The sequence below is a fragment of the Mastomys coucha genome, unplaced genomic scaffold (genome assembly GCF_008632895.1).
Source record: "Mastomys coucha isolate ucsf_1 unplaced genomic scaffold, UCSF_Mcou_1 pScaffold1, whole genome shotgun sequence".
In the NCBI taxonomy this organism is placed as follows: domain Eukaryota; kingdom Metazoa; phylum Chordata; class Mammalia; order Rodentia; family Muridae; genus Mastomys; species Mastomys coucha.
The window spans coordinates 29,918,407-29,943,919 of record NW_022196891.1 but is presented as its reverse complement, the minus strand read 5'-3'; the positions used below and the strand labels follow the sequence as shown (position 1 = coordinate 29,943,919).

At 49.8% G+C, this 25,513-nt stretch overlaps 1 protein-coding gene across 1 annotated transcript; it reads right to left on the bottom strand.

Moving 5' to 3' along the window:
* Window positions 1–19,012: 19,012 nt before the first annotated feature.
* On the bottom strand, window positions 19,013–24,890 carry Kiss1 (KiSS-1 metastasis suppressor). The gene is made up of 3 exons (XM_031341435.1): window positions 24,761–24,890; window positions 21,867–22,004; window positions 19,013–19,455 (listed from the first exon to the last, which is right to left on the bottom strand). Exons 2-3 carry the CDS (start codon window positions 21,964–21,966, stop codon window positions 19,112–19,114), a joined length of 444 nt encoding a protein of 147 aa, XP_031197295.1. The 5' UTR covers window positions 21,967–22,004; window positions 24,761–24,890; the 3' UTR covers window positions 19,013–19,111.
* Window positions 24,891–25,513: the final 623 nt, after the last annotated feature.

Below are 25,513 nucleotides of genomic sequence, written 5' to 3'. Positions count from 1 at the left end.
CTTTCTCCTCCTCCTTCTTTTTTTGTTTGGTTTTATTTTTTCAAGACAGGGTTTCTCTGTGTAGCCCTGGCTGTCCTGAAACTCACTCTGTAGAGCAGGCTAGCCTCAAATTCAGAAATCCACTTGTCTCTGCCTCCCAAGTGCTGGAATTAAAGGCGTGCACCACCACTGCCCGGTGAGCCTGCATCTTCTATATTCGCCTTCACGTCACCCCTGGCTGGCTCTTCCTAGGTTCTGCCCCAGTCTTCCATCTTGATCATGGGGGATTCCTCTTGGCTGCTGTCTAGAGGAAAAATAACATCTTTTCTAACCCTGGCATCAGGGAGTGGGGTGGGGTGTCACCTCCTGGGGTTAGTAATGGTGGAGAGAAGAGTAACTCTCAAAGAAAAGCAGTCTCAGGGCAGCTGGCTTCCAGCTCACCCCCTCCTACTAGCCCTTCACTTCCTTAGACCTATCTTTCTACCCCCTCCCTTCCTCCCTGTACCATCTCAGAAGCCTGACAGAGCTATCTAAATGCACCTAACCTCTAGGTCGCAGACTGGCAGTATTTCTCCTCCCTAAGGTACCCACTCTGCCTTTCTTCCTGATTATTTCTCAGGGACCACTTTAAATGGCCCATCAATTCCACAAGGCAGACCATGACTGCCATGGACGGTCTTCTGCTGTGACCTCCAAGGTGTCACCTCCATCTCTTTGCAGTCAAGTGATGTGTGTGCTCATGCCTTTTGGCCTACAGTGGAGTTTGTAACTTATCACATGCAAGAGCTAATGACTGGCGATGAACATGGGAGAGTCCCAGGTTCTACCAAGAACTCGCTGTGTGACATTGAGGTTGGACCCCTCTCTTCCTCTCTCTCGGCCCCCATGAAACAGCTGAATTTCAAGGGCAGTTCTGGCTCAGATGACCCAGTATTCTATGGGTGTGTCATGAGTGCTTTTCTGCCAGCTCTGGGCAGCGATGACAATGAGAGAAACTGGTCTTTGTCTCTAGCTGTGCATTAAGAAATGTGTTTTTACCTCAGAGACGACAAACACCCTCCCAAATGTGAGGCCCCTCCCAAATGTGAGAATTCTCAGATATCTAGGGACAGGAGAGGACATCTGAGAATGCCCCCAAAGGAGATGATACCTTAAATAATGAGCATTGATTATGAATGTCTCTAGACCTCCAGAGGGTTCTATGTCTGTCTGTCTGTCTGTCTGTCTGCCTGTCTCTCTCTCTCTGTGTGTGTGTGTGTGTGTGTGTGTGTGTGTGTGTCTCAAGAATTCAGCATTTGTTATCAGGTCCTTGGCCAGTGGCTAGAGATTTTTGTTTCTTTCTGGTTTGCTTGTTTGCTCATTTAGACAAGGTCTCACTATGTAGTCCTGGCTGTCCTTGAACTCACTCTGTAGACCAGGCTGACCTCAAACTCACAGAGATCCATGTGCCTCAGCCTCCTAAGTCCAGGGATCAAAGGCATGCGCCACCACGCATGGCTTAGATGCTAGAGTTATAAAGTTGACAAAAAATAACTTGTGCTTGCAGACCCGGGAGCCCCGGAAGAAGACCTGTTGTGACACCCGAGTATACAACGGCCAAACCTCAGGTCCAAAGTAATAAGGGAATGAAACTAGGAAAGTACTCGTGCAGCTGCGCTGATGACCAGTGTGTGTCACGGACTTCCAGAGGGCTCCCCTAAGGAAATCCTGCTTGGGCTGCACAAGCAATGAATAGCCAGAGAGAGAAAGAAAGATAAGACTCAATGAAAACATGTGGAAAGAGCCTGTGGGAAGAGGATGTAGTGACATAAGGCCCAGAAGAGAGCCAATGAGAGAGAGAGAGAGAGAGAGAGAGAGAGAGAGAGAGAGAGAGAGGCCCTACTCTGGGGTGCAGAGGTGAATGCCTCTTCTCGAACACCTACTATGTAGCCGGCACTACTATAAGTGTTTGGTACATTTAATGCCACAGTGGCTCCCATGTTGGACAATTCCATTATTAGATAGTGACAGGTTCAGGTAACTTACCAAAAGTCGTACTGATGGGATGTGTCAGAGTCAAACCATCGATTAAGCAGGAACCCAAAGCCTATTACTGGGCTGAGTAGAGTGCCAAACAATCCGGGTTCACCAAACGCATGCCAAGCGGTTGTAGGTTTGCCTACACAGCAGTGAGGAGCCTCTGACCCTGAAGGAAATGCTGTCATCAACACCTTTTGAAAAGATGCCCTGGCTTTGTGGACTAGCAAGGACTTGGGATGGGTCCAGGGTAGCATGGTCCATGCCAGGAAGAAGAGCATAGCATTGGGGTTTGCCTGTGGGTGGGCTTGGGAGTTAGAGGATGTGAAAAGAATTTAAGAGTAAGATCTGTGGGCTGGTGAGATGGCTCAGCGGGGAAGAGCACTGACTGTTCTTCGGAAGGTCATGAGTTCAAATCCCAGTAACCACATGGTGGCTCACAACCACCCGTAATGAAATCTGACGCCCTCTTCTGGTGCATCTGAAGACAGCTACAGTGTACTATTAATAATAAATAAATCTTAAAAAAAAAAAAAAAAGAGTAGGATCTGCAAGGCCCAGTAGTACATGGGTGCAGAGAATGGAGGAGTGAGTGCTGGGATCTGGGTGATACGATAGTAGAGGGGGCAGGGGGGGAAGTTGGGGGAGGCCGTGGGTTTGAGGGCATCTTGGGTATGGGCTTCCTTTGAGAAGTCCCAGAGGGGATGGTAAATGACTGGGCAAAAGTTGATGTACCATTTGACTTGGATGTGAATGAAAGGAGCCTGGGAAAATGAAGACCAGGACTCCAGCTCTAAAAGACCAGAGGAGCAATGTGCAGCGGAGGACACAGAGTGACCAGATAGATAACTAGTCTTTGGTTTGTCAGGACAGGGTTTCATCGTGTAGTCCTGGCTGTCCTGGAACTCAGCCAGTTAACCTTGAACTCACAGAGATCTGCCTGCTTCTGCCTCCCAAATGCTGGGATTAAATGCAGGCACCACCACTGCCTGGCTTTTTGTTTCTTTCTTTTTTGTTTTAAAGATTTGCATATATATGCATTGGTGTGTTTTCTACATGCATGTTTGTGAGAGAAGGACAGATCTTGGGAGCTGCCATGGGGGTGCTGGGAATTGAATCCAGGTCCTCTGGAAGAGCAGTCAGTGCTCTTGACCGCTGAGCCATCTCTTCAGCCCTGTAATAGTTCTTTTGTTTGTTTGTTTGTTTTTGTTGTTTTTTGTTTTTTCAAGACAGGGTTTCTCTGTGTAGCCTTGGCTGTCCTGGAACTCACTCTGTAGACCAGGCTGGCCTCGAACTCAGAAATCTGCCAACCTCTGCCTCCCAGGTGCTGGGATTAAAGGCGTGCACCACCACCACCCGGCCTGAGAATAGTTCTTTAAGGCACTGTGCCTTTGCTTTTAGAGACAAAGTCTTTCACTGGCCTGAAGCTTATGATGTAGGCTGGCCATCAAGACTTGGAGATCAGCGCTCGTCTTTGCCTCCTTGGAGATCAGCGCTCGTCTTTGCCTCCTCTCTCGGTGCTGGAATTCCAGATCTGTGCTACAATGCCTGGTTTGGCTTTTGTTTTGTTTTGTTTTTGTTTTTTAATGCGGGTTTTGGAGATCAACCGGCATCTCCTAGCACTTGAATAGCAGTCAAGCATTTTACTCAGCTCCTCCCCCAGCCACTTCTCAGGATTCAGAGCAGGGTTAGTCCAGACTGAGATGGGTTGAAATGGGAGGAGCTATGGTGTGAACGTGCCACACCCACTTCAGGATACAGACTGATAAAAATAACTACTATAATTCTGTTAAATATTTACATATGGTTGGTTTTTGTTGTTGTTGTTTTATTTTGTTTTTACCTTTTGAGACTGGCTCTCCCTATGTAGCCCTGGCTGTCCTGAAACTCCGTAGGTAGACCAGGCTGGCCTTGAACTCACAGAGACCCACCTGCCTCTGAGACCTCTTAAGTGCTGGGACAAAGGTATGTGCCACCACACCCTAAGGTGACTTCAAATAGTAACTCAGAATGACCAAGATAAGAAAGAGATGGAGTGCAGGGTAGTGGTGGTGCATGCCTTTAATCCCAGCACCTGGGAGGCAGAGACAGGCGGATTTCTGAGTTTGAGGCCAGCCTGGTCTACAGAGTGAGTTCCAGGATAGCCAGAGCTTCACAGAGAAACCTGCCCTGTCTCGAAAAAAAAAGAAAAAAAGAAAGAAAAGAGAGAGAGAGAGAGACAGAGTAACAGTTACAGCCACCCCAGCCCCCACCTTTGCATACTCTCTTGATGAAAGGGAGAGGGAAGGCTAATTACTCCGCACAGGACCCTGGGAGTGAGTGACCCTCCTCAGGAGCAGGAGGAAAGCTGTGTGGTTGGTTCGCTTGGTATTGGGAGCTGATGAACATCCTTGCTCCAGAGAATGTTATGCTCTCTAGCCAGAAAGCCGAGACTGGAGGCTGGAGGGAAACATCAAAGGCTTTGAAATGATTATGGGGAGGGGAGAAGCTGACCTTGGAGATGAGAGCATTATCAGGGCTGAAGATGTTTGGTGGCTGGAGCCCAGGGCTTCCCCAGCCTGCCCTGTTCCTACTCCTCCTGCCTAATGTCTAACGCTGTCCTGTGAATGCAATTACCATTAGAATCTTAACAGAGTAGCTGTGGCTCCTTGAAGGAACCCTCAAGATTGAGCCTGTTGACATTCCTTCACAGAATAGAGGGGGTGGGGCAGTAGACCCCTCACCTGAGATTCCAGCTGTTCCTTCCTAGACCTTCCTCCCAGATGTAGGTGACTCTGCCCGAGCTACACACGGTTCTGAGGTCTCTGGAGCTGCTAGGTACAGATCATTGAAGGTTAACTGAAGGGGATGCTTGTCTGTGCAGCTCTGGGGAAGTCATCATCTGTACTGCGGTGAGACCTTCCTTTTGATGGTGTGGCTGCACTGGGATCGTCATACTTTGTCAGTTAGCCTACTAGACTCATCGATTCATCAGACTGTGCTTTAACAGAATCATACTTTGGCCTGTTGGTGGCCTAACTAGGTGTCTTGGTTAGGGTTTGACTGCTGTGAACAGGCACCATGACCAAGGCAACTCTTTTTTTTTGGCCTTGAATTCAGAAATCTGCCTGCCTCTGCCTCCCAAGTGCCTCCCAAGGCGTGTGCCACCACTGCCTGGCCCAAGGCAACTCCTATAAAGACAACATTTATTTGGCTTGCAGGTTCAGAGGTTCAGTCCATTATCATCAAGGCGGAAACATGGCAGCATCCAGGAGGAGCTGAGAGTTCTACATCTTCATCTGGAGGCTGGTAGCAGAAGACTGACTTCTAGGCAGCTAGGATGAAGGTCTTAAAGCCCATGCCCACAGTGATACACCTACGCCAACAAGGCCACATCTTCTAATAGTACCACTCCCTGGGTCAAGCATATACAAACCATCACATGGGATGAGCAGATGTATGTTTGTGTCTTCCCAGGAAAAGATCATGTAACAGTTAGACACAGGCACAGAGCAAACACATGGCTGGCTTTACCCCATTATAAGAAATGAAGGAATGTTGAGTCTTAGCAAAATTAAAAAAGAGAGGTTTGTGACTGAATCCCAGTGTGTAGCCCAGTCTGGTCTTGGAGCCACGGCCCTTCCTTCTTAGCTTGTCAAGTGCTAGGGTTACAGATGTCTGTCGCTGCACCCAACAGAAAATATTGTTGACCTAGAACTGTGGGCCTACGGAGGGAAGTAGAGATAGACAGAATAGCCAAGCCCAGCGCATACTGAAGGCAGTGGCTGATGAGAAGTTCGAGCAAGGGAACAGCTGAGTCACAGGTGAGGTGGTGTTGGAGAATATGGGGCATTAGCTAGTCTGAAGGTGGGGCAGTGTCATGTGCTAAATATGGACTTGGTTGCGGGTGATGGCTGAGAGGAGCAGAGAGGTGAGGCTGTTGGGGACGGGATGCCCAAGGAGGTAGAACATTTTATACCAAACAACCAACACACATTTAACGGTGTAGTTTAAGCCTTGAACTTGTGAATCTCTTGCTTCTGCTGCTTCAGCATTTCCTGCTGGCATGCGCTATCGCAATCAGCCACTCAGAGACTTAGGAGGTCAGGGTACGGCCAGGTCAGCATCTGCGTGGTTAGTGATGTCATTGGGGAGGATTGCAGAGGGAACAGGGTGGGGGAAGTCTGCAAGTTGGGAGCCAAAGTCAGTGATAAATGACAGGCAGGACCGATAAGTTCAGTAATAACAGTGTGAATGTGTGGAAGGGGTCCAAGAAGAGAAACGGGGCTAGAGGCCAAGGTCATCTCCCGGTGTCTACTACGTCAGCCTGGGAGGCAAATGAACCAGTGGCCCCGGGGGACATGAGAGGAAGCCAAGACCCAGAAGGACAAGCAATGTCCTAACTCACAGACAGTCGGGGTACACTCACTCAAGTAGTGGGGCCCTGCCCTGAAATCTCACTCTCCATATCTCAAGGCCTCTGCTGATGTGGGGAGTGACTCAACACCAATGCTGTCTTCTTCCATCTCGGCAGTTACCTGCCGTTGCTGCAGAGTGTGCTTGGCTCACCGAGCTTTTTTTTCTCCCCCCTCTGCCCTTCCCAAGTCCTAGAGGAGAGGGGAGCAAGCATGAGGAGAAAACCAATGGGAAGGGACCTTGGTGACTAGTGATTGACAGGGCACAGACCCCACCAGTCACCTTGATGGGGCTCTAACATGCTTGGACCCCTTAGCAGCCTCGTGAAGCAGTCACAAGTCACCCCTGTTCAGACGTGGCTGCTGAGGCTGCAGAGTCGGGGGGTGGGGGGTGGGGGTGGGGAGGAGGGCAAGCTGAAGGTTCTACTTTGTAACTTTTTTTTTATTCATTTATTATATGTAAGTACACTGTAGCTGTCTTCAGACTCTCCAGAAGAGGACATCAGATCTCATTACAGATGGTTATGAGCCATCATGTGGTTCCTGGGATTTGAACTCAGGACCTCTGGAAGAGCAGTCAGTGCTCTTAACCTCTGAGCCATCTCTCCAGCTTATACTTCTTTTGTGGCTGTGGGTGTTAGGATGTGTGGGCAAGCTAATGGAGTCAAGAGAGATGGATGTGATGCTGGGCTTCTATGGTGGGGATTTCCAGGGACCAGCTTGTGGTTTACTAATAAAGATGCAGAGGCATCTACATAGTTTATACATTTACATATAGAAAGCAGGTAATTGGGCCATGGAAATGACAATATCAATTATCCTGCCAGCACTTGGCTCTGTCAGCACAGCAAGTAACAATAGAAAGCACAGGGGCACACCTTCATAGCCATTTGATACAATAAGTATACTGTAGGCCATCCCAGCAGGTTCAGCCTGGCCAGAGATTATATATATATATATATATATATATATATATATATTGGGGTTAGAGTGAGATGCGGCCTCTTCTATAGCGAAGCCAGGACCAAGGGTCCACTGAAGGCAGTAGAGCTGGGCCTGTCTCCCCAACACAGCCTCATTCCTGGAATCCATCCTTGCCTCCCGCCAGTGTGTACACCACACCTCGACCGCTTGGCCAGCAGTATATGCAAGTGTGAACAGAAAGTGTGTGAAGTTTCACCAGGAGAGAGACACCAAGCAGCATGCGCTCACTCCTGGCTGTGGAAGAGAGGGAGCCGCAGAGCAAGATCAGCTGCCAGGTGGGCAAGCAGCCCAGCAAAGGCAAAGTCTTTTATTTATTTTTTGAAATTAAAAAAAAATCTATATGTATGAGTGTTTTGCCTGCATGTAACTATGTACGGCACATAAATGCAGTGCCAGAGGCCAGAAGAGGGCTTCGGATCTGCAGGTACTGGAGTTACAGAGGGTTGTGAGCCACCATGCAGGTGCTGGGAAATGAACCCAGGTCTTCTATAAGAGTAGGAAGTGCTCTTAAGTGCTGAGCCATCTTTCTGGCTAGACAATGTCTTTTTTGCTCTTTCTGTTTCCACCTTAACACAGTACCCGGCAGTGGAGTGCTGGACATGATCGCCCTCTGGACTGGACACTGGGCACCACCCCTAAGCAGACTGTTGAGGACCTAGAAGTGATGTAAGTCGGGGTCCTGAGATCAAGTGTAGATGACCATCAAAACCTCCTGAGAAGCTGCAAGGGAGAGGCTCCAGGGTGACCTGAAGCCCTTGCTGGACTTTGACAAGGAAAGAAAGCTTGACCAGGTGCTCTCGTGCAGCCCAAAAAGGCAGAGTAGAGGCCTGGGATGTACGGCAGGGAAGCCCCTGACTTTGGTTCTCTGTGAGAGAGTGTGGATGCCTGGAGCCATGTGAGTACTCTGGGACCCTTGATGTCACACTGAGGCTGGTGCACAGAGCCCAGGAGGCTCCCGGGTGGGAGAGAGTGAGCTGACCTAGGGCCTTCCAGGGAGTCAGTTGATTCTGCCTGTCTTGACTCTGCCCGTTGGCCTGTGCCATTTCCACTGTTGGGGAGCGGGGGAAGTTCAGACAGGCCCTCTTTGCCTCGGACCTTCTGGCCTCCTGGATCACGGGACAGAGAATGTTCAACACTCTTATCAGGTCATCGCCTAGGTCCTTAGTTACAGGGGTCTAACTCTTCTCACAGAAACTCCCCATGATGCCATTTCTAGGACCAAGCTGTATCGCGTCACCTCGAGGTCAAGGTCAAAGAAGTATTGCAGACCAGGGGCGGAGGAGAGGATTTTGTTGACCCAGTCTCTGCCCATGGGGCAGAGTAGATGTGAGAACCATGTAGGAGAAGCATAAATCCAGCTGATCACAGCCTTCCTTCCTGTGATTGGAGGCCTTGGTCAGTACAGCCAGGACTGAGGGTGGGGCCAAGGAATCTCTGCGGAGACAGTGAAGTCAAGGACTGGTCTCTACCTGATTCTAATCCCATCCTCCCCCATAGTTTGGACGGGGACTGTGGTGCCTGGGGACACTGGAATGGATGGAGGGAGGGACAAGTGGTATCAAATGTCTGCTTTGTGGTTTTCAAAGGGACGAGGATTCTCTCCTGGCTGTCAGCATGTAATATGACATCTGCCCAGGGAAGTTAGTGGTGGAGAGGGAACTCATCCCATGTAAGGCTTGGGAGTCAGAAGTCTCTGGGCTAGCCCTCTTTCTGCTCATAAATAGCAGATGGATACACAGAAGAAAGAGAATGGACATGGCTTCCTCCCTGTCCCCCCCCCTCCCTGTGCCCCTCCTCCAACCACCTGATTTATTTCCCATCCTTGCAAGGACCCAGCTGGCTCTTCAGAATTTTTTTAATCATATAGGGCTGCTGAACTCAGAAGAGATGAGCAACAAGGGCCTTGAGAGAGAAGGCCCACAATAGAGTTGAATTGCCACCCAGGGTTGCCTTGCGTGAGAGGATATAAGGATCCATTACTCAGAACCCCAGGCAAGGTGTTGTGATTGGGACAAAACCTTGGGACTGGGATGGAGGTGGGGGTGGAGAGAACCAGATGTTCTAATCAATTCATGGTGGGGACCTTGGTGGTATAGGGATCATTGGGACCTTGAAGCAGTGACCAGCAGAAACTGAAGGTAAATCTTACAAGGCCTCAGGAGCTATAGGGGTTCAGGGCAGGAAAGGTTGGTAGGGGTGCAATGAAGTGGTGGGGGTGCCTAGTGGAAGGTTCCGAAACAAAGTGCATCATTCAGTGTAATGGAGCCTGACACTGCCTCCCACACAGAAACACAGACTTCCCAATCTCCACTGGGGATGTTTGGTATTGAAGAAGCTGGGGGGACAGCTTACAGAGGAGGATGTGGCAGAAAGTGACCAATGTCTTGAGAGAGGTCATGGGTGGTGTAGGGTGGATATATAGGGAGGGTACTGGGGATGTGAGCTGAGCTTCACCAAGCAGGAGTATGGCTAGGGAAAGAAGAGGTTGCTCTAATTAAACAAACAAACAAACAAGAAAGGGAATCGGGATGCTAGCCTTCTCACTAGTTGTAGCATTTGAGAGAGCAGGCCCTGCACCTCACCTGGACAACACAGTGGAGCTGGCCCTGATGGTATGGGTGAGCCAGCCCAGAGGGTATGAGAGACTTAGAGCTGGCCACGCCCCTTGTAGGCTGCAGCACTTGGAAGAGTGGGCTCCCACACCTTTGCTGGGCCACACAGAGGAGCTGTCTTTGGACGTGTGGGTTTGAGTGAGCTGGTCTGAGAATGTGTGAGAGCTGATCCTGCTTCCTGCTAACGGTGGCATTGGGTGGCTTAGCTGCAGCAGTGCGGGAGAGTGGTGCAGATAAGAGAAAGCTTGCATGCTGACAAGCTCAGCTACCACCCAGGCCCAGATCCAGGACTCTGAATTTGGTCTGCCTCAAAATCTGTTGGGATACATGAGAGGGCTGGTCCTGCTGATTCAAAGCTGCAGGATCTCCATGACACAGGGCAACAACGGGATAACCAGGAGGAGTTCCGATGAGGACCTGATTATTGTGTCACAGAAGCCAGAGACCTTGAAGCAAACCAATGACTCATTGGAAAGAACATTTGCAAGTGAAGATGTGCGGACAGAGGGGTACACTGTGGGACACACTGTGACATGCCACAGCTTCCATGATGAGATATTTTCCGTGCTTTGTTTTGTATTGCTTTTTTTTTTTTTTTTTGGTTGGTGTGTTTTTTATTTGGGGGGTGAGGTTGTAAGGGTAAAGAGTGGATATGAGGGGACGGGGAGATGAACGGGACTGCGGTGCATGATGCGAAACTCACAAAGAATCAATAAAAAGGGTTTTTTGTTTTGTTATTTTTTTTTAAAGCCTATGTGACAAAACCCAGCATTTTCCAGTCCTGTTCATACTCCCAGCCCTGCTCCCCAGGGACCACTGCTGCTCCAAGACCCACTCCTCCCTGCCTGTTGTGCTCCAGTTGATCATGGAGCATGTGTGCCTCTGAATGTTATTACGTGCATCTTGCCCCTTCTCAGCATCAATTTCCATGATTTTTAATGGAATCCTCAGAGTAGAGGAGGTTTTCTTTCATAGTCCAACCTCTGGGTTTTGATAAGACAAACCCTTGTGTGTGTGTGTCTTTCTTGTTTGTTTGTTTGATTTTTTTTTTTTTGAAACTTTTGTGTGTATTTTGTTCTTTTTTTTTTTATCAGATATTTTCTTTATTTACATTTCAAATGTTATCCCCTTTCCTGGCTTCCCCTCTGGAAGCCCTCTTCCCTCCCGTTTGTTTGATTTTTGAGACAGAGTCTCTCTATGTATTCCTGGGGGTGCTGAAACTCACTATAACAACCAGGATGGCCTTGAACTCACAGAGATCTGTCTTCCTCTGTGTCCTCAAGGTTGGGATTAAAGGTATATATCAGTGTTCTGGTTCAAAGGTGTTAGTTTCTGTGTATTACAGTTATCTCTGTGGTGTATGCTTTTCCTTAAATCCACCACTTAATGCCTCCTTAGGGTTTTCCAAGATCCTGTAAACTCTGCCCAGATGCTCCAAAGCCCCTTCTGTCTGGTCCCCCTGGTGTCTCACCCCAGTCTCACAGGCTTTCTTTGCTGCTGTCCTCCATTGCTTGAGGACCTGAGTTTCCACCCTTGCCTATAAGCACAGGCTCTCAGAGCTTCTTGAAAAGCAGTCAGGGAAATATGCATTTCTGGGCCTGGTGGGTCAAACGTCTCCACACAGCACTCACTCAAAGGAGTTTGGTTGCAGCCTGAATTCTAGGTTGGAGCTTGTTTGCTGGAGGCAGAGGTGTTCTAGTCTGTTTTGATAGAAAAGCCTGACTCCTAATTCTCTTACAATAGTTTTCACCCCTGGTGACTGTCTTCGCCCTTCCTTAGACCTGGCCAAGGCTATCCATCCTCTGCCTGTGGGGCTGCCTGTGGGGAGCAGGCTTGGATCAAGAATAGGGTCGATGTATGTCCACCCTAGAAACCTCTTCCTGAGATCTGCAGGCGTAGGATCACTACCACTCTTCCCTGTGCTGGGCCTGCATGTCACAGCACACATAGACCTGTGCCCTCACCTTTGCAGCCTGGTAGCCAGGTTAAAGTGCCTCTCTCCTTATAAGGTCATGTCTGTCAGCACCTGGAATTCTTCCTTATGCAAATGAGATATCCTCTGCACCCTGGCCTGGACCAATGATGTACCCTCATCCCATATCCACTCTTCAAAAGTTTAAATAACCTTTGTTTGCCTCCAGTTAAATGAGCTGCTCAATGAAACCTGCTTCCCATTCACCCCAGCAGTTCCTGCCTCGATTCCACAGGCCTGATCCTGAGGTGGGGGGAGCAGATCCACACAGCCCATGACTTGGATGATCTACAAGCTTCTCTTCCGGAAGTCTTCCTGGTGTCATTGTATGTCTTTTCTTTGTCCTTTCTCTTCCCAGAGCTAAGGTTTTTGCAACTTCTACTCTTCTAAGATTTTTACAGCTTATCTCCTGGTTTCTTTTTGTTCATCTGCCTAGCATCCCTTAACTGTATGTTCAACTTATTTTATTTTATTTTATTTTAGTTTTGCTGTTATGTGCTTAACTTCCCAAGTTTTTGATCTGCCTCTTCCTATTTTTAGTACATCTTCTATATTTTTGTAGATGGAAAATTTTCTCTTATCTTTCCCCAGTAAGATATTAATTATAGAATGATTTTAAATACTGTCTTTGAGATGAAAAGGTTCATTGCACAAAAATGGAAATATTCTTAATATTACTGAGCTGCCCACTCACCAACAGTTATGATGGTAAATTTCATGTTTTAGCTATACATCAAAAATGTCCAATTGGCAGTGATAGTGCATATCTTTAATCCCAGTGCTCAGGAGGCAGGGCAGGTGGATCTGTGAGTTCAAGGCCAGCCTGGTCTACAGAGTGAGTTCCAGAAAAGTCAGGGTTATGCAAAGAGACCTTCTCTCTCTCTCTCTCTCTCTCTCTCTCTCTCTCTCACACACACACACACACACACACACACACATACAATCCTCTACACTTTCTGCAACATCTTATTTTCTCTGTTCGCTTTGGTTTTCTTGGGCTTTCTTGTGTCTCCCATGCTACCTTACTGCTCTACTCAGGGTTAAGAGCCAGGTAGAAGGGCCTGGAACCTGAACTAGCAGCACTCTCAGGTCTGGGGATGTCCACTGTAGGCTCTGTGCAGCTTTCTCTAGAGGAGCACTGTCCAATATTGGAAGATCTTTTCTCCGAGTCTTGTCATCTCCTGTCCTGGAATATAAACCTTGCTGCCTGCTTGGCTTCCTGGAGCAGAGAAAGAAAAGATTTTACTGAAGAATCCACACAGTCCCTCTCCACAGCCATTCGTCTCGGTTGGGACAGGGGTGCTCGACCCTCATGCAGTCCTCAAGAGAGGAAGCGCCACCTCTTCCAGGCCAGGCTGGGTGTGTCGGCTGGGGGTAAGCAGGCAGAGTACTCCACTCAGGAAGCCTAACAGTTACACATGGGATTTTCAGCCAGTCCTCCTGTGTGGGGACCAAGCTTCATGCATACCTAGCACTTCCCATCCAGAGACATGGTTTGGCGGGTGAGTCAGGAGCTCAAGTTGGTTTTGTGGTTGCGGTTTCCTTTGCTCTGCCATTCTCTACCGCGCCCCATGCAGGTTCGTTCCATCCTCAACATCTTGGCATTGTTTCTCTTTTTAAGATTTGTTGTGGCTGGGCAGTGGTGGCACATGCCTTTAATCCCAGCACTTGGGAGGCAGAGGCCGGTGGATTTCTGAGTTTGAAGCCAGGCTGGTCTACAGAGTGACTTTCAAGACAGTCAGGGCTACACAGAGAAACCCTGTCTCAAAACAACAGCAAGAACAAACAACAACAACAACAACAACAAAGATTTGTTGTAATTACCTTTGTTACTTATGTGGGAGATGAGGATTGGGTGTGAATATGATGTGGCTTACCTGTGGAGGTCAGAGGTCAGCACTCTGAGAGTCGGTTCTCTCCTTTCTACCAGCTAGGTAGGTCTCAGGGATCAAACTCGGGTTATTCAATTTGGCAGCAAGTCCCTTTGCCCACGGAGCCATCGAGCTGGCTCTGTTAAATCACATTATTTATTTATAGCCCTCTTTGAACCTTCTCTCTGTCCTTGGGAGTCATGGTGATTAAGCTTCATTGTCAACTTGACCAGATTTTGAATCACCATGGAAACACACGTCTATGTGTCTGTGAGGATATTTCCAGAGAGTCTTAAGTAAGAAGCTAAGACTTACTATGAATGTGAGTGGCACTGTTCCATGGGTCCCAGACTGAATGAAATAGAGGAAGTGAGCTGCTGGGACCAGCTGCTGAATGCCCCCATGCCTTCCTAGCCTCCGAGGATGGTCTCATCTCAAACCATGAGCCAAAATACACCCTTGCTGGTTAAAGCAAAGTGGCTAATGCTCCCCCTTGGCTGATTTTTGTGAGGACTAAGTAGCCAGCAGGCAGAAGTGGCTCAAAGGTCCTGCTTTATACCTCTTGCGACGTAACACATTTTTTTTTAAAATTTAATTTAATTTTTAATTGGATATTTTATTTACTTACATTTCAAATGTTATCCCCTTTCCCGATTTCCCCTCTGGAAACCCCCTATCCCATCCCCCCTCCCCCCTGCGTCTATGAGGGTGCTTCCCAACCCACCCCCCCAACTCCACCTCTGGAACATGTTAAGGGGATAGTTGCAGACTGCATTGGACTCACATCACAGAAATCACACAGCCTAAGAAGATGACTGTGTGTCTGCTTGCCGTGTCCTAGTCTCCTCCCACCAGAGAAGCCAGCCCCACCCTACGTGTCCAACTTTTGACCCAAGCAAGGAACCGTGTTGGGCTCTGCTACCTTGGAAGAGGAGAGATGGGAACAGAAGCGGGTGGGGAAGAGTACTCTAGCTCTTTGGACTTCATGTCTTCAGCTTCCTTGTGATCACATCTGGGCCCAGGCAAGCTGCTGAGGAGAGAGGAGGAAGACAGGGCAATGGTGTGTGGCTCTCCTGCTCTGGGGACCTGGGACCTTATCTGTGTTGTCACTGGCTCCTGGATCTGCATCCCAAGACAAATCCTTGTGTAGAAAGGTGTGGGGTTTGGGGGTGCTGGTTCAAAGGTGGGGGCTGGAGAAGGAGGGACTGCAGGGAGATGAACTTGTCCATCGTTAGAAAGTTGGCACGTGGGACTGAGTCTTCCTCTGGCCTCTTTGCCTTTCCAGGAACATCTTGTGGGCATATTTCACCTACTGCTCTGAGCCCATTTCCTATTCTATGCAATGGAGCTTACACCGCCCATCTTGTATGCACGATGTTGTGATGTTGTGAGGATGAAATGTGTAACCCTGCGCTTGATGAGCTATAGGTACTCAACCTTGCTCATGAACATACTAAGAGGGTACCAGAGGCCAAAATCTCCATGTTCTCATCCTGCCTCTAACCACTGTATTTCTTTCCTCCAGGGATGAGAGAGGGCTGGAGCCTGGGGCAGACTCATCACCCAGTAATGGATACCCTTGTCCTCTACGTCCCTTTCCCCCGGGCATTTTAGGTTTGAGAACCCCTGTGCATCTCTGCCTTCAAGTCTTTGGGCTCCGGAGAGGAATCTGGGAACCCCCAGGAGTGTGTAATATATTCTCTCTCAGCTTCCTCTTGCTCTTGTCTTCCCTTCAATCTAAAGAGCAGGTTGAAAGCCAGATGGAAGCCATGTTGTGGTGGTTTGATAGGAATGGCCCCATAGACTTGTGTGTTTGAGTGCTTGGCCACGGGAAGTAGCACTGTTAGGAGGTGTTGTCTTATTGGAGGAGCTGTGGCCTTCTTGGAGGAAGTGTGTCACTGTGGGAGGTGGGCCTTGAGATCTCCTGTGCTCAAGCTCTGCTCCTGGCTGCCTTTGGATCAAGATAGTGACCTCTCTGCTCCTCCAGCACCTTCTCTGTCTGCACGCTGCCTTGCTTCCCTCCATGATGACAATGGACTGAACCTCTAAAACTGTAAGCCAGCCCCAATTAAGTGTTTCCTTTTTATAAGAGGACATGGTGTCTCTTCATAGCAACAAAACCCTAACTAAGGCATACATGAAGCCAAAGAGCTCCTGTGTCCTACAGAGACCCCGTTCTTTCCAGGGATGTGGGGCCAAGAGCTGGGAAACCCAGAGTCTTGCAGGCAGCAGTTTGGGATCATGGGGCATGGGATGTAGGATCAGTTCCCCTTTCTACTGTCTTGTCACGTCTCTCTCGACCGGCAAAAAAGTCGCAACTCTTTGAGCTCTCCTTCCAGCAGTTTTTAATCAGGATCCTTGAAAAACTTCTTCTGACTGACCCTGGGGAAAAGCCCGCGCAGGCTTAAGTACCCCAACCAACCCCTGGGAGCCACGTAGGTACAGCAGATGGGCCACTCTTATGCGCAAGCAGGTGCGACCGACAAGCACAGCCAATTAAGGACTTGCTTGTCATTGAGAGCCCTCCCTGTCGGGCTAGCGGAAGGCGGGAGCCTGCGCCATCTTTAAAATGCGGCACAGCGCAGCTCTCCACACTGTCTGCCGCAGCGGGCCTCTGGGTCAGCCCTAACAGACAACTAGGGATGTAGTTGGTTATGCTGAGAACCGGTGAGGCCTCAAATGTGGTCGGGGGCCCGCACCACACCCAAGGTCACACAGGTGCATGCGCCTGTGCTCGCACACAGTTTCTCTCACCTGCTCCACTTTCACACAGAGGGGCCTGCTTCTCACCAGAGAAGCAGAGAACACACCCCACGGTCCTTCCCCTAAGTGGAGATCCCCCTCTCTACCTCACCAACTCCAGGAGTGTCACAAAAGTGGGGCTCGGGGCTGAGTTCAGAGACCCACAGTCTCTCGTTACTTCCAGGCTTCACCAGAGAAAGGGTCGGCTCTCAGGTCTGTGAGAAAGCACTCATGGGAAGAGGTGTGGAGTCTATTCCTTTCTTGGGGGCATAGCAACGCACCCCTGCTATTAGGGTGCCCTTTCCAGTATCAACAGGGTCACGCTCCTGGCACAACATGCTTCGACACCAGCTCACGGGCTGGTAAGATGGCTCAGCAGGTAAGAGCACTGACTGCTCTTCTGCAGGTCGTGAGTTCAAATCCCAGCAACCACACGGTGGCTCATAACCAACCGTAATGTGATCTGACGCCCTCTTCTGGTGCATCTGAAGACAGCTACAGTGTACTTATTTATAGTAATAAATAAATCTTTGGGCCTGAGCGAGCAGGGTCTACCAGAGCAAGTGGGGCCAATCGGAGTGAGCGGGGCTGACCGGAGCTAGCAGAGGTCCTAAAAGAGTCAATTCCCAACAACCAGATGAAGGCTCACAACTATTGGTACAGCTACAGTGTGTACTCATATACATTAAATAAATAAATAAATAAATAAATAAATCTTTAAAACAAAAACAAAAACAAAACAAAAACCCCACCAGCTCACAACAGATCCTGGAGGGCAGCTTCAAGGATAAAGATGGAGATGGGGGCAGGTTGTCTCATCCCCATGACAGCAGATAGTGTTACCATAGCAACATGGCTTGCCTCCATCCCTTTGTAGCCCTGTTTTCTGGGATGGAGAGAACACTATGATTACTCACAACACAGAGATGAGGAGACCCTGTCATGCCTGGGGAGGTGACCTAGGGAACTCCAATGCTGTCAGCTTAGGCTGCGGCATTTTGTGGACAGGAGGTAGATTTCCTAGGGTTTCCTAATGACAAGCTCTACTCTTTTTTTTTCTATCCAAGTTTCTCCTCCCCAGCTATCAGGCCCCTAGGATTTGACTCAGCTTGGAAGCCTGTCCTCTTTCAAGAGGCCTGAAGGAGCAGCTGTGACTGGGGGTAGAGCCATTAGGCTCAGTCACTGGCTTGAACTCCGTGAGTCATTTATCTTTCATGACCTTGCATTCCACTATACAGATGGGGAGATGTGGTCTGGGATGAGACCCAGAGCAGTAAACATTTTCACTGGGAGGGATGGGTACTCTAAATGTTCCCTGCACCTCCGTGCCCAGGAGCCAGGCAGCCCTACGGAAGCCTGAGGGTGGACTCAGGTTAAGCCTCTGTGAACAGGACAGCAATCGGCATCATATTCCAGATCATTCTGCCCCAACTGGCTGATGTGTGGAAATTGACAGGAAGGAACTTAATGAGCCTGTGTCCTACCCCAGTGCCACTCAAAGTGTGCAGCAGAACTTCCACCAGGAAAGAAGGGAAGTCTCAGAAGTAGGAGACTCACTTCAGAACTTGATCTTGGGGTTAAGAATGGTGGAGTAAGCCTTTAATCCCAGAACTCTCTGAGAGGCAGGGGCAGGCAGATCTCTGTAAGTTCAAAGCCAGCCTGGTCTAGCACCAGGCCAGCCAGAGTTACAGAGTGAAACCCTGTCTCAAAACAAACAAGCAAGCAAGCAAGCAAACAGACAGACAGACAGACAGACAGACACCCCCACCATTCTAATAAATATGTATTTTTAAAAAGAAAGAGGCCATCTTGCTGAGGCATCCAAGTGGCATCCAGTTTGAACCTCTCTTTAGGTTTTAAAGTTTTCAACAATTCATTTTAAAAAATAAATTTAAAGATTTTATTTTTAATCACGTGTGTCTGTCTGTCCGGGGTGGGGGTGTGCATATGAGTGTAGGTGCCCAAGAATCCAGAAGAGGGCTTTGGATCCCCTGGAGCTGCAGTTGCAGCTGGTTGTGTACCCCTGGGTTTTGGGGACATTTCTTCCTTTAGAATTGTTGCAAGTACTTGTAATGGCCGAGTCATTTCTCCAACCCCTTAATTTTCAACAGACTGGGACCTTCCTTAACTAGTAGTTTAAAAAGCACAGACTTTAGCCGGGCGGTGGTGGCACACTCCTTTAATCCCAGCGTTTGGGAGGCAGAGGCAGGCGGATTTCTGAGTTCGAGGCCAGCCTGGTCTACAGAGTGAGTACCAGGACAGCCAGGGCTACACAGAGAAACCCTGTCTCGAAAAAACAAAAACAAAACAAATCAACAAAAAAAAAGCACGAACTTTGGCACCAAAGACATCTTGAAATCAGTAAGAGGCAACTCTGGGAGAAGGGGACCTGCCCCATCTGCACTGCTCGCAGAAGTCGGGGAAGAACTGACTTATCACACACGGTAAGACCACAGCATTGCTTTTATTACACAAGTCTAGAAGCTCCCGGCCTTGGCCTCTGCTGATGGAGTGGGCTGCAATCCACCTGCAGCCCAGCACTCAGCCTCGAACCGCCCGAGCCGCCCGAGCCGCCCGAGCCGCCCGAGCCGCCCGAGCCGCCCGAGCCGCCCGAGCCGCCTGCCTCCTTCCGTAGCGCAGGCCGAAGGAATTCCAGTTGTAGGTTGACAGGTCCTTCTCGCGCTGCACTAGCACGGCTCCGCGGGGCGCAGGAATCAGGCGACTGCGGGAGGCACACAGGGGCCGCTGGCGCCCCGCGGGGCTTTCGACCGGAGGGCACGGCGAGGTCCTTCGAGCGCGCAGCCTCGCAGCCTCAGGCTCGCTCTCTGCATACCGCGGGCCCTTTTCCCAGGCATTAACGAGTTCCTGGGGTCCGGACCACTGGCCTAGGACAGAGAGCACCGACAGGTGAGGCTTGCTTAGGACGCCAGCTCAGACTTCCCTCCCTATCCGATGCTGGCCCTGAGTCCTCAACCTCAGAAGTTCATCTCTGACCTCAGCGTGGAGGCAGGAGGCTGCTTAGTTTGGGTGGCCGGGCTGTTTGCTTCTCCCTCCTTCGATAGCTTTGCTTTCAAGTGCTTGCCAGAATTCTACTAAATACGTTTATAAAACTACTTCCTTCGAGGAAGCGAACGGTTTAGAGAAGAAAGTGGGGGTAGTTATATAGAGGGGACTCGCTCTGGCCCTCTCCTGGGCTATCTGCCTGGTCCCTCAGTTGAGTGTCTGTGTCTGGAGTCTGAGTGGTCCAGCAGCCCCTGGGCAAGGGGGACGGAGGAGATCTATTTTTCCATCTCTAAGAATGCTTGAAGCAGTACCCCCGCACATAGTATGGCCTCAAGACGTGTTCATTAAGTAAAAGCTAATGGAAATCTTAGAGTAACAGAAATTAAAGAAAGAAAGGGGAAAAAAAAGGACCCAAGGCCGGTGTGCCCCGTGCACCTGTGACCTGACTCTGGTCTCTGAGGACAACTGCAAACCCTAAAACACAGTATCAAGACTCAGGGATGATGAGACATTATCTACATTGCCTTAACAGGACAGTTCCTCCAGGGCAGGCTCAAGGCCTTCCCTTCTTGTTGCAGGCTAAAAAGGTTCACTCTGAAAACACTTCACAGACAACAAGGCTCATTAAATTCTCCCTCTCTTTTTTTATTTCCCCCGCTTTTTTTTTTTTTTCAGTAAAACAGGGCAAGTAGCTCTGAGAACACAATAAGGCTAAGTCAATGGTAAGAGATTAGTAAAAAAACGAGGCCTGGTGTGAGGGCGTGAGTGGGCGTTGGGGTGGAGGATGGCATTGCGCTTGGCTCCTCCATACCCTGGCACACTTTCAAGATGAGTGTGGCCGTGGTCCAAGATTAATAACGGTAGTCTGGGAGGCCCCTCCTACCTTCTCTGGGTAACTGGTAGGAGAGAGATCTCAGTTCCACACACAAACCTCAGAATAACCTCTGTGGCCAGAAAGGGCCAGTGGCCAGTGTTTCTGGATAGTGATGGGGCTGGTAGCCCTGGGACGATGACACTGTGGGAGAGTGTCTGGGGCCCTGTTCTTGTTGCTTTGCTTGTGTACAATGATGTCAAATTTGCAGGATGTGCCGGGCGGTGGTGGTGCACTCCTTTAATCCCAGCACTTGGGAGGCAGAGGCAGGCGGATTTCTGAGTTCGAGGCCAGCCTGGTCTACAGAGGGAGTTCCAGGACAGCCAGGGCTATACAGAGAAACCCTATCTCGAAAAACCAAAAAAAGAAAAAAAAAATTGCAGGATGTGTCCCACATTCCACAACACTCTGAGATCTGGGGTCCAGCAAGGCTAAGCAAGATCTAAATATGTAAAGGAATCGATGCCAGGCGGTGGTGGCACACTCCTTTAATCCCAGCACTTGGGAGGCAGAGGCAGGCGGATTTCTGAGTTCGAGGCCAGCCTAGTCTCCAGAGTGAGTTCCAGGACAGCCAAGGCTACACAGAGAAGCTGTCTCGAAGAAGAAGAAGAAGAAGAAGAAGAAGAAGAAGAAGAAGAAGAAGAAGAAGAAGAAGAAGAAGAAGAAGAAGAAGAAGAAGAAGAAGAAGAAGAAGACAGGAATCAAACAGCCAAGGAGAATTCAAACCCACGCCCTGACTCAGGAGCCATGATGCTCTTGGGGGTACCCTGGCACCTGCTGGAATTTGTCCGTACTTGACTGAGCACCTTTGGGGAGCACTTTGCCTCTTTGGGTTTTAGTTTCTCCAGCTCATCAATTTCCACAGTGAACCTGCAAGGTTGACAGGCAGTAAGGTCTGTCTGGGTGCTGAGGGGTTTGTTGTTGTTGTTGTTGTTGTCTTGTCTTTTTGAGACAATTTCTCTGTGTAACAGAGCCCTGGCTGTCCTGGACTAGGCTGACATTGAACTCACAGAGTTCTCTCTGCCTCTACCTTCCGAGCACTGCTGATGGATTAAAGGCTTGTGCCACCATGCCCTGCTGTGTTGAGGGTTTGGGGTTTTGTTTTCAAGCCCCCTTCGGGATCTGAGGTCACAGATAAAAGTAATTCATATATTAAGCTCCTTCCCAGCATCCATAGAGAGAAGTACTTGGGGTAGAGCAGAGAGCACAGCAGGAGAAAATCACAAAGGGATTGGGGTTAACAGGCTCCCCCCACCCCCACTCTAACTGAACTTCCGGTGCTCACAGCAGAAGGGCCTGGACGAGCCCTGGGAATCTCTCAAGTGTAAGCATTGAACTCATGTCAGGACCCTTGGCTACAGTCTGAAAATCACACCAAGTCACACGTGACTCTCTTGGCCCCTTTTCCTGGATGGCGCGTACCTGTGGGTCCAGGGTTCACGGGTGCCACCTTTGCCAGCCGCTCCCCAGAGGTGGCGACACAGAGGATTAGCACCAGCTGCCAAGAAGCCAATAGGATCATTCTGGGAGGAAGAGGCAGGTCCACACTGTGTCCAGAGGCTGAGGACGGAGAGAGGTAATGAAGACCAGGTCGGAGCTGGTACTTCACGAGAGCCTAGGTCAAAGAGAGAGTCTCGGGGAGAGAAGAAAGCCCCGTGGCCAGAGATGACCAGGATGAACCTCACGCAAGGCCACAGGGAACAGGACTGAGGGATGGGGAAGGAAAGCAAACGGGGAGGGTCTGATTTCGTGGGAAGGGGTGAGAAAGTTAGGCTGGACGATGGTGAGGTTCTGGGTGGTAGGTTTGCAGGGGAGGTGTTGCTGAAGGAGAATGAAGTGTCATGCATGGGAGTAGTCGGGGAAGGAGAGGTAGGTGAGGTGTGCCCTGAGGTTCCACTATTCACTTGGGAGCCCAGAACCAAGTCTTTGTGCTGGGCCCTACTCTCTGCTCTCCCACACGGTACCCACCTTCCTCCATCTGGCCCTGTCCCCTGTACTATAATAGAAACCCAATTTCTTATCTCTTCCAGGAAAAAAAAGAAAGAAAGAGGCAATCATCTTGCTCATTCTCAAAGTCCTCTGCAGCCGTGGAGACTGTCTGTCATCAGATTGTCTTATTGCCTATGATTCAGGACAGGGAAAGCCTTTCTCACATCCAGTGCATCAGTTGCTTCTATTTTCGTGGGCTTTGGGAGGTTGTGAACTAAATTGGCCTCATCAGTTTGACTGCTGAGATAGGAGCCGTGTGGCCTGACCCTCATCTAGCCACTCAACCTTTCTCCTCTCCTGCTCCCCATTCCGCCCCCACGTCTCCAGGTCCCAAGTCCAATTTCCCTTTGAAAAAGTCAAGCCTTTTGAAACTGTCCAACAAATGGCATTAAGTGCCTGGGTGGCTGGCAGCACAACAGGTCTTCCCTGTCCAAGGACAGGAGTGAGGAATAGCCTTGTGACCCATTGTAGGCGTGGTTTCTCAGCACCATGCATCCTGCCACTGTGTCCCCAGTCCTACCCCTGCCACCTGACTTTAGACTCACACATGAATCTTGATTTTAAATGCTCCAGCTCGGACCTCATCCCATGAGACATAAGCAGGCCACATCCATCTCCAGGCACCATTGGTTAGCCTGGCTACCAGCTGCCTATTCACGTGGCTACTAAGACTAGCAGTCTATGATTCTGAGACACCCCCAAAGCCAGACACTTCCTGTAGAAGCCCTAACGCTTGAATAGAAAATACAGTAGAAACCAAAACCAGTACACAGTCTTGGTTCCAAGGACCAGGATTTGGAAGTCATTGCTGGAAAAGTACCTACATACTAGTACTGTGTAGGTTCTGGGGGTGCTGAGGACGCAGGGACCCCCCCAGATCTCAAGTCTAGTGTAGCAAGTTGACTCCTAAGCAGCTTATGTAAGTAGATCATTCCAAAGTAACACAGGGCCATGTTAAAATGCAGCTGATGGCAGCTGGGAAGCCCAACCTGGAGGGCCCAGGCTGGTGGTGGCCCTGAGCTTGTGTGCCAGAGGAAGAGGGCTCTCGGAGGCTACCCACCTCAGGGGATCTGCATGGATTGATGCTAGGGGGCTGGGTATGGAGGTTGCTACATACAAAGCTAGAGCTTCATATGGAGAGAAAGCCATCCCAGGTTATATACCAAGGGGGTCTGAGGAGGGCAGGAATGTGTCAGCACACTATATAAATGGTGCCTCCTGGTTTCTCTAAACAGAGAAGATGGTGAGGGAGGAAGGGGAGGGGAGGTCAGGAGGTTGGCGATCCTGACATCTGCCTCTCTCGTCCCTCTAGACTCTGCCCTGTCATGGACAGCACTCTTCTCAAGGGAGAACTCTGCCTGCTCCCAACACACCCTTGCCCCACGTATACACACAAACCACATACAAACACACTACATAGAGCAGATACGACACGGGCTGGTAAGATGGCTCAGCAGAGCAATGTGTTTGCTACCACACTTGACAATCTGAGTTTAATATCTTGGAATCCACATGGTGGAAGGAGAAAAACCAACTCCCAAAAGTTGTCCTCTGAATCCCACAGGTGCTCCGTGCTCACACACATGCACAGAAAAAATAAATTATAAATAAACAAATGTCATAACATATAAAGCACAATCACCTCACATACATACCACACATATCCCACAGGTAACACTCATGCCACACATACAGACACCCTAGGCCCCAATAACTCTCAGTTGCTTATTTCTAGAGAGCACTCGATACATGAGAACTGAACTGTTTGAAAATAAAAAGAACACCCTCTACCCCCCCCACTCCCGCCACCTCCCAGAATGTAAGAAATCAGAAGAGGTTTATCTGCTCTGCCATGGACAATCTTTGTGGTTCCCTTCACCTTAGAGGCTTTTAGTAAACAACAGAGAAATCCTAGGCATGGTCAGAAGGTTTTTGAAATAAGCTGGCTCCTTCCAGGGGTATCCCTCCCTACCCAAGTTCTTAGCAAGTTGCTCTTAGCATATCTATGTAGTTAGCTTTATGTTGCGGGAAAGGCTCAGACAAGCCCTGGTGAGCCAACGAACCCTAAGGGTCCCCCCAGCTCCCTTTAGGTAGTACCCAGTCTCTTCACTACATTCCCTCTTTACGCAGCAGAAGTGGGCTCTGAGAACAACCAGTGTCTGGTCTTCACACCAAGACACAAGCCAACATCCTCACCCAGGCCTCCCCGGATGCCATCTTTCCTTGCTGCCTTGATGCTTCAGTTGGCCTTGGGTGGGAGGCCTGCTCCTCCAGACCCTCCCTGGGTCATGGCAGTCCCAAGTCCTGTGAGCGAGCTGTGTGCCTACCTTGGCTGGGTCCTGGCTTGAGGGCTGGAGGGAAGTCACTTGGATAGTCAGAACACACGGAGGGGAGCCACTGGCTCCCGAGCTTGCTCTGTCTAGCTCCCTGATCACAGCTCCTTTTATGAAGTCTGGATGGGTGGCGTCTCCAAGCATAATCCCACCTCTGCCCTCCCAGACCCTCCTCAAGGCTCCACGCCCTGCCTCTGGCTTCCGCCTCCTGGCTCTCAAGTCTGGAGCCCAGCGATTTCCTCGCCCCCAGAAACCATCCAAGGCTGCTCTCATAAGCTCAGTAACTCTTCCATTATCTCTAGCCTCTTGGCGCCCCCTCCCTCGCAGCTGGAGACTCATTCTACCCCAAACAATGAAGAGAAAGTGGCTGAGGAGTGTGTATATATGAAATGTCTTGCCCTTCTCTACACACACACACACACACACACACACACACACACACACACACACACAGATACACACAGAGGCGCGCACGCGCACACACACACACACACACATACACACACACACATACACACACACAGACACACAGACAGACACCCTGAAGTAAATTTGATGACGACACAGGCTGGAGGAGGAGGAGCAAGGCACAGTCTGACCCAGAGGTTCCTCAGTGCCCCCTCAGTGCCCACATGTTGCCCTGAATGAGAGAAAGCCAGGTCAGATTGGCCTCCCACCAGAGTCGGCTCCTGCACCGGGAACTGAGACTGGGGGAGGAGCCCAGGTCTCTCCTCCCCTCCCTTTCCC

Bases quoted from the DNA above. Each gene is read 5' to 3' on its own strand.
- Kiss1 (XM_031341435.1), bottom strand. From the start codon at position 21,966: ATGATCCTATTGGCTTCTTGGCAGCTGGTGCTAATCCTCTGTGTCGCC. The intron at 19,456-21,866 runs GTACGCGCCATC...TCTCTGTCCTAG, and splicing joins CGTGAACCCTGGACCCACAG to GCCAGTGGTCCGGACCCCAG.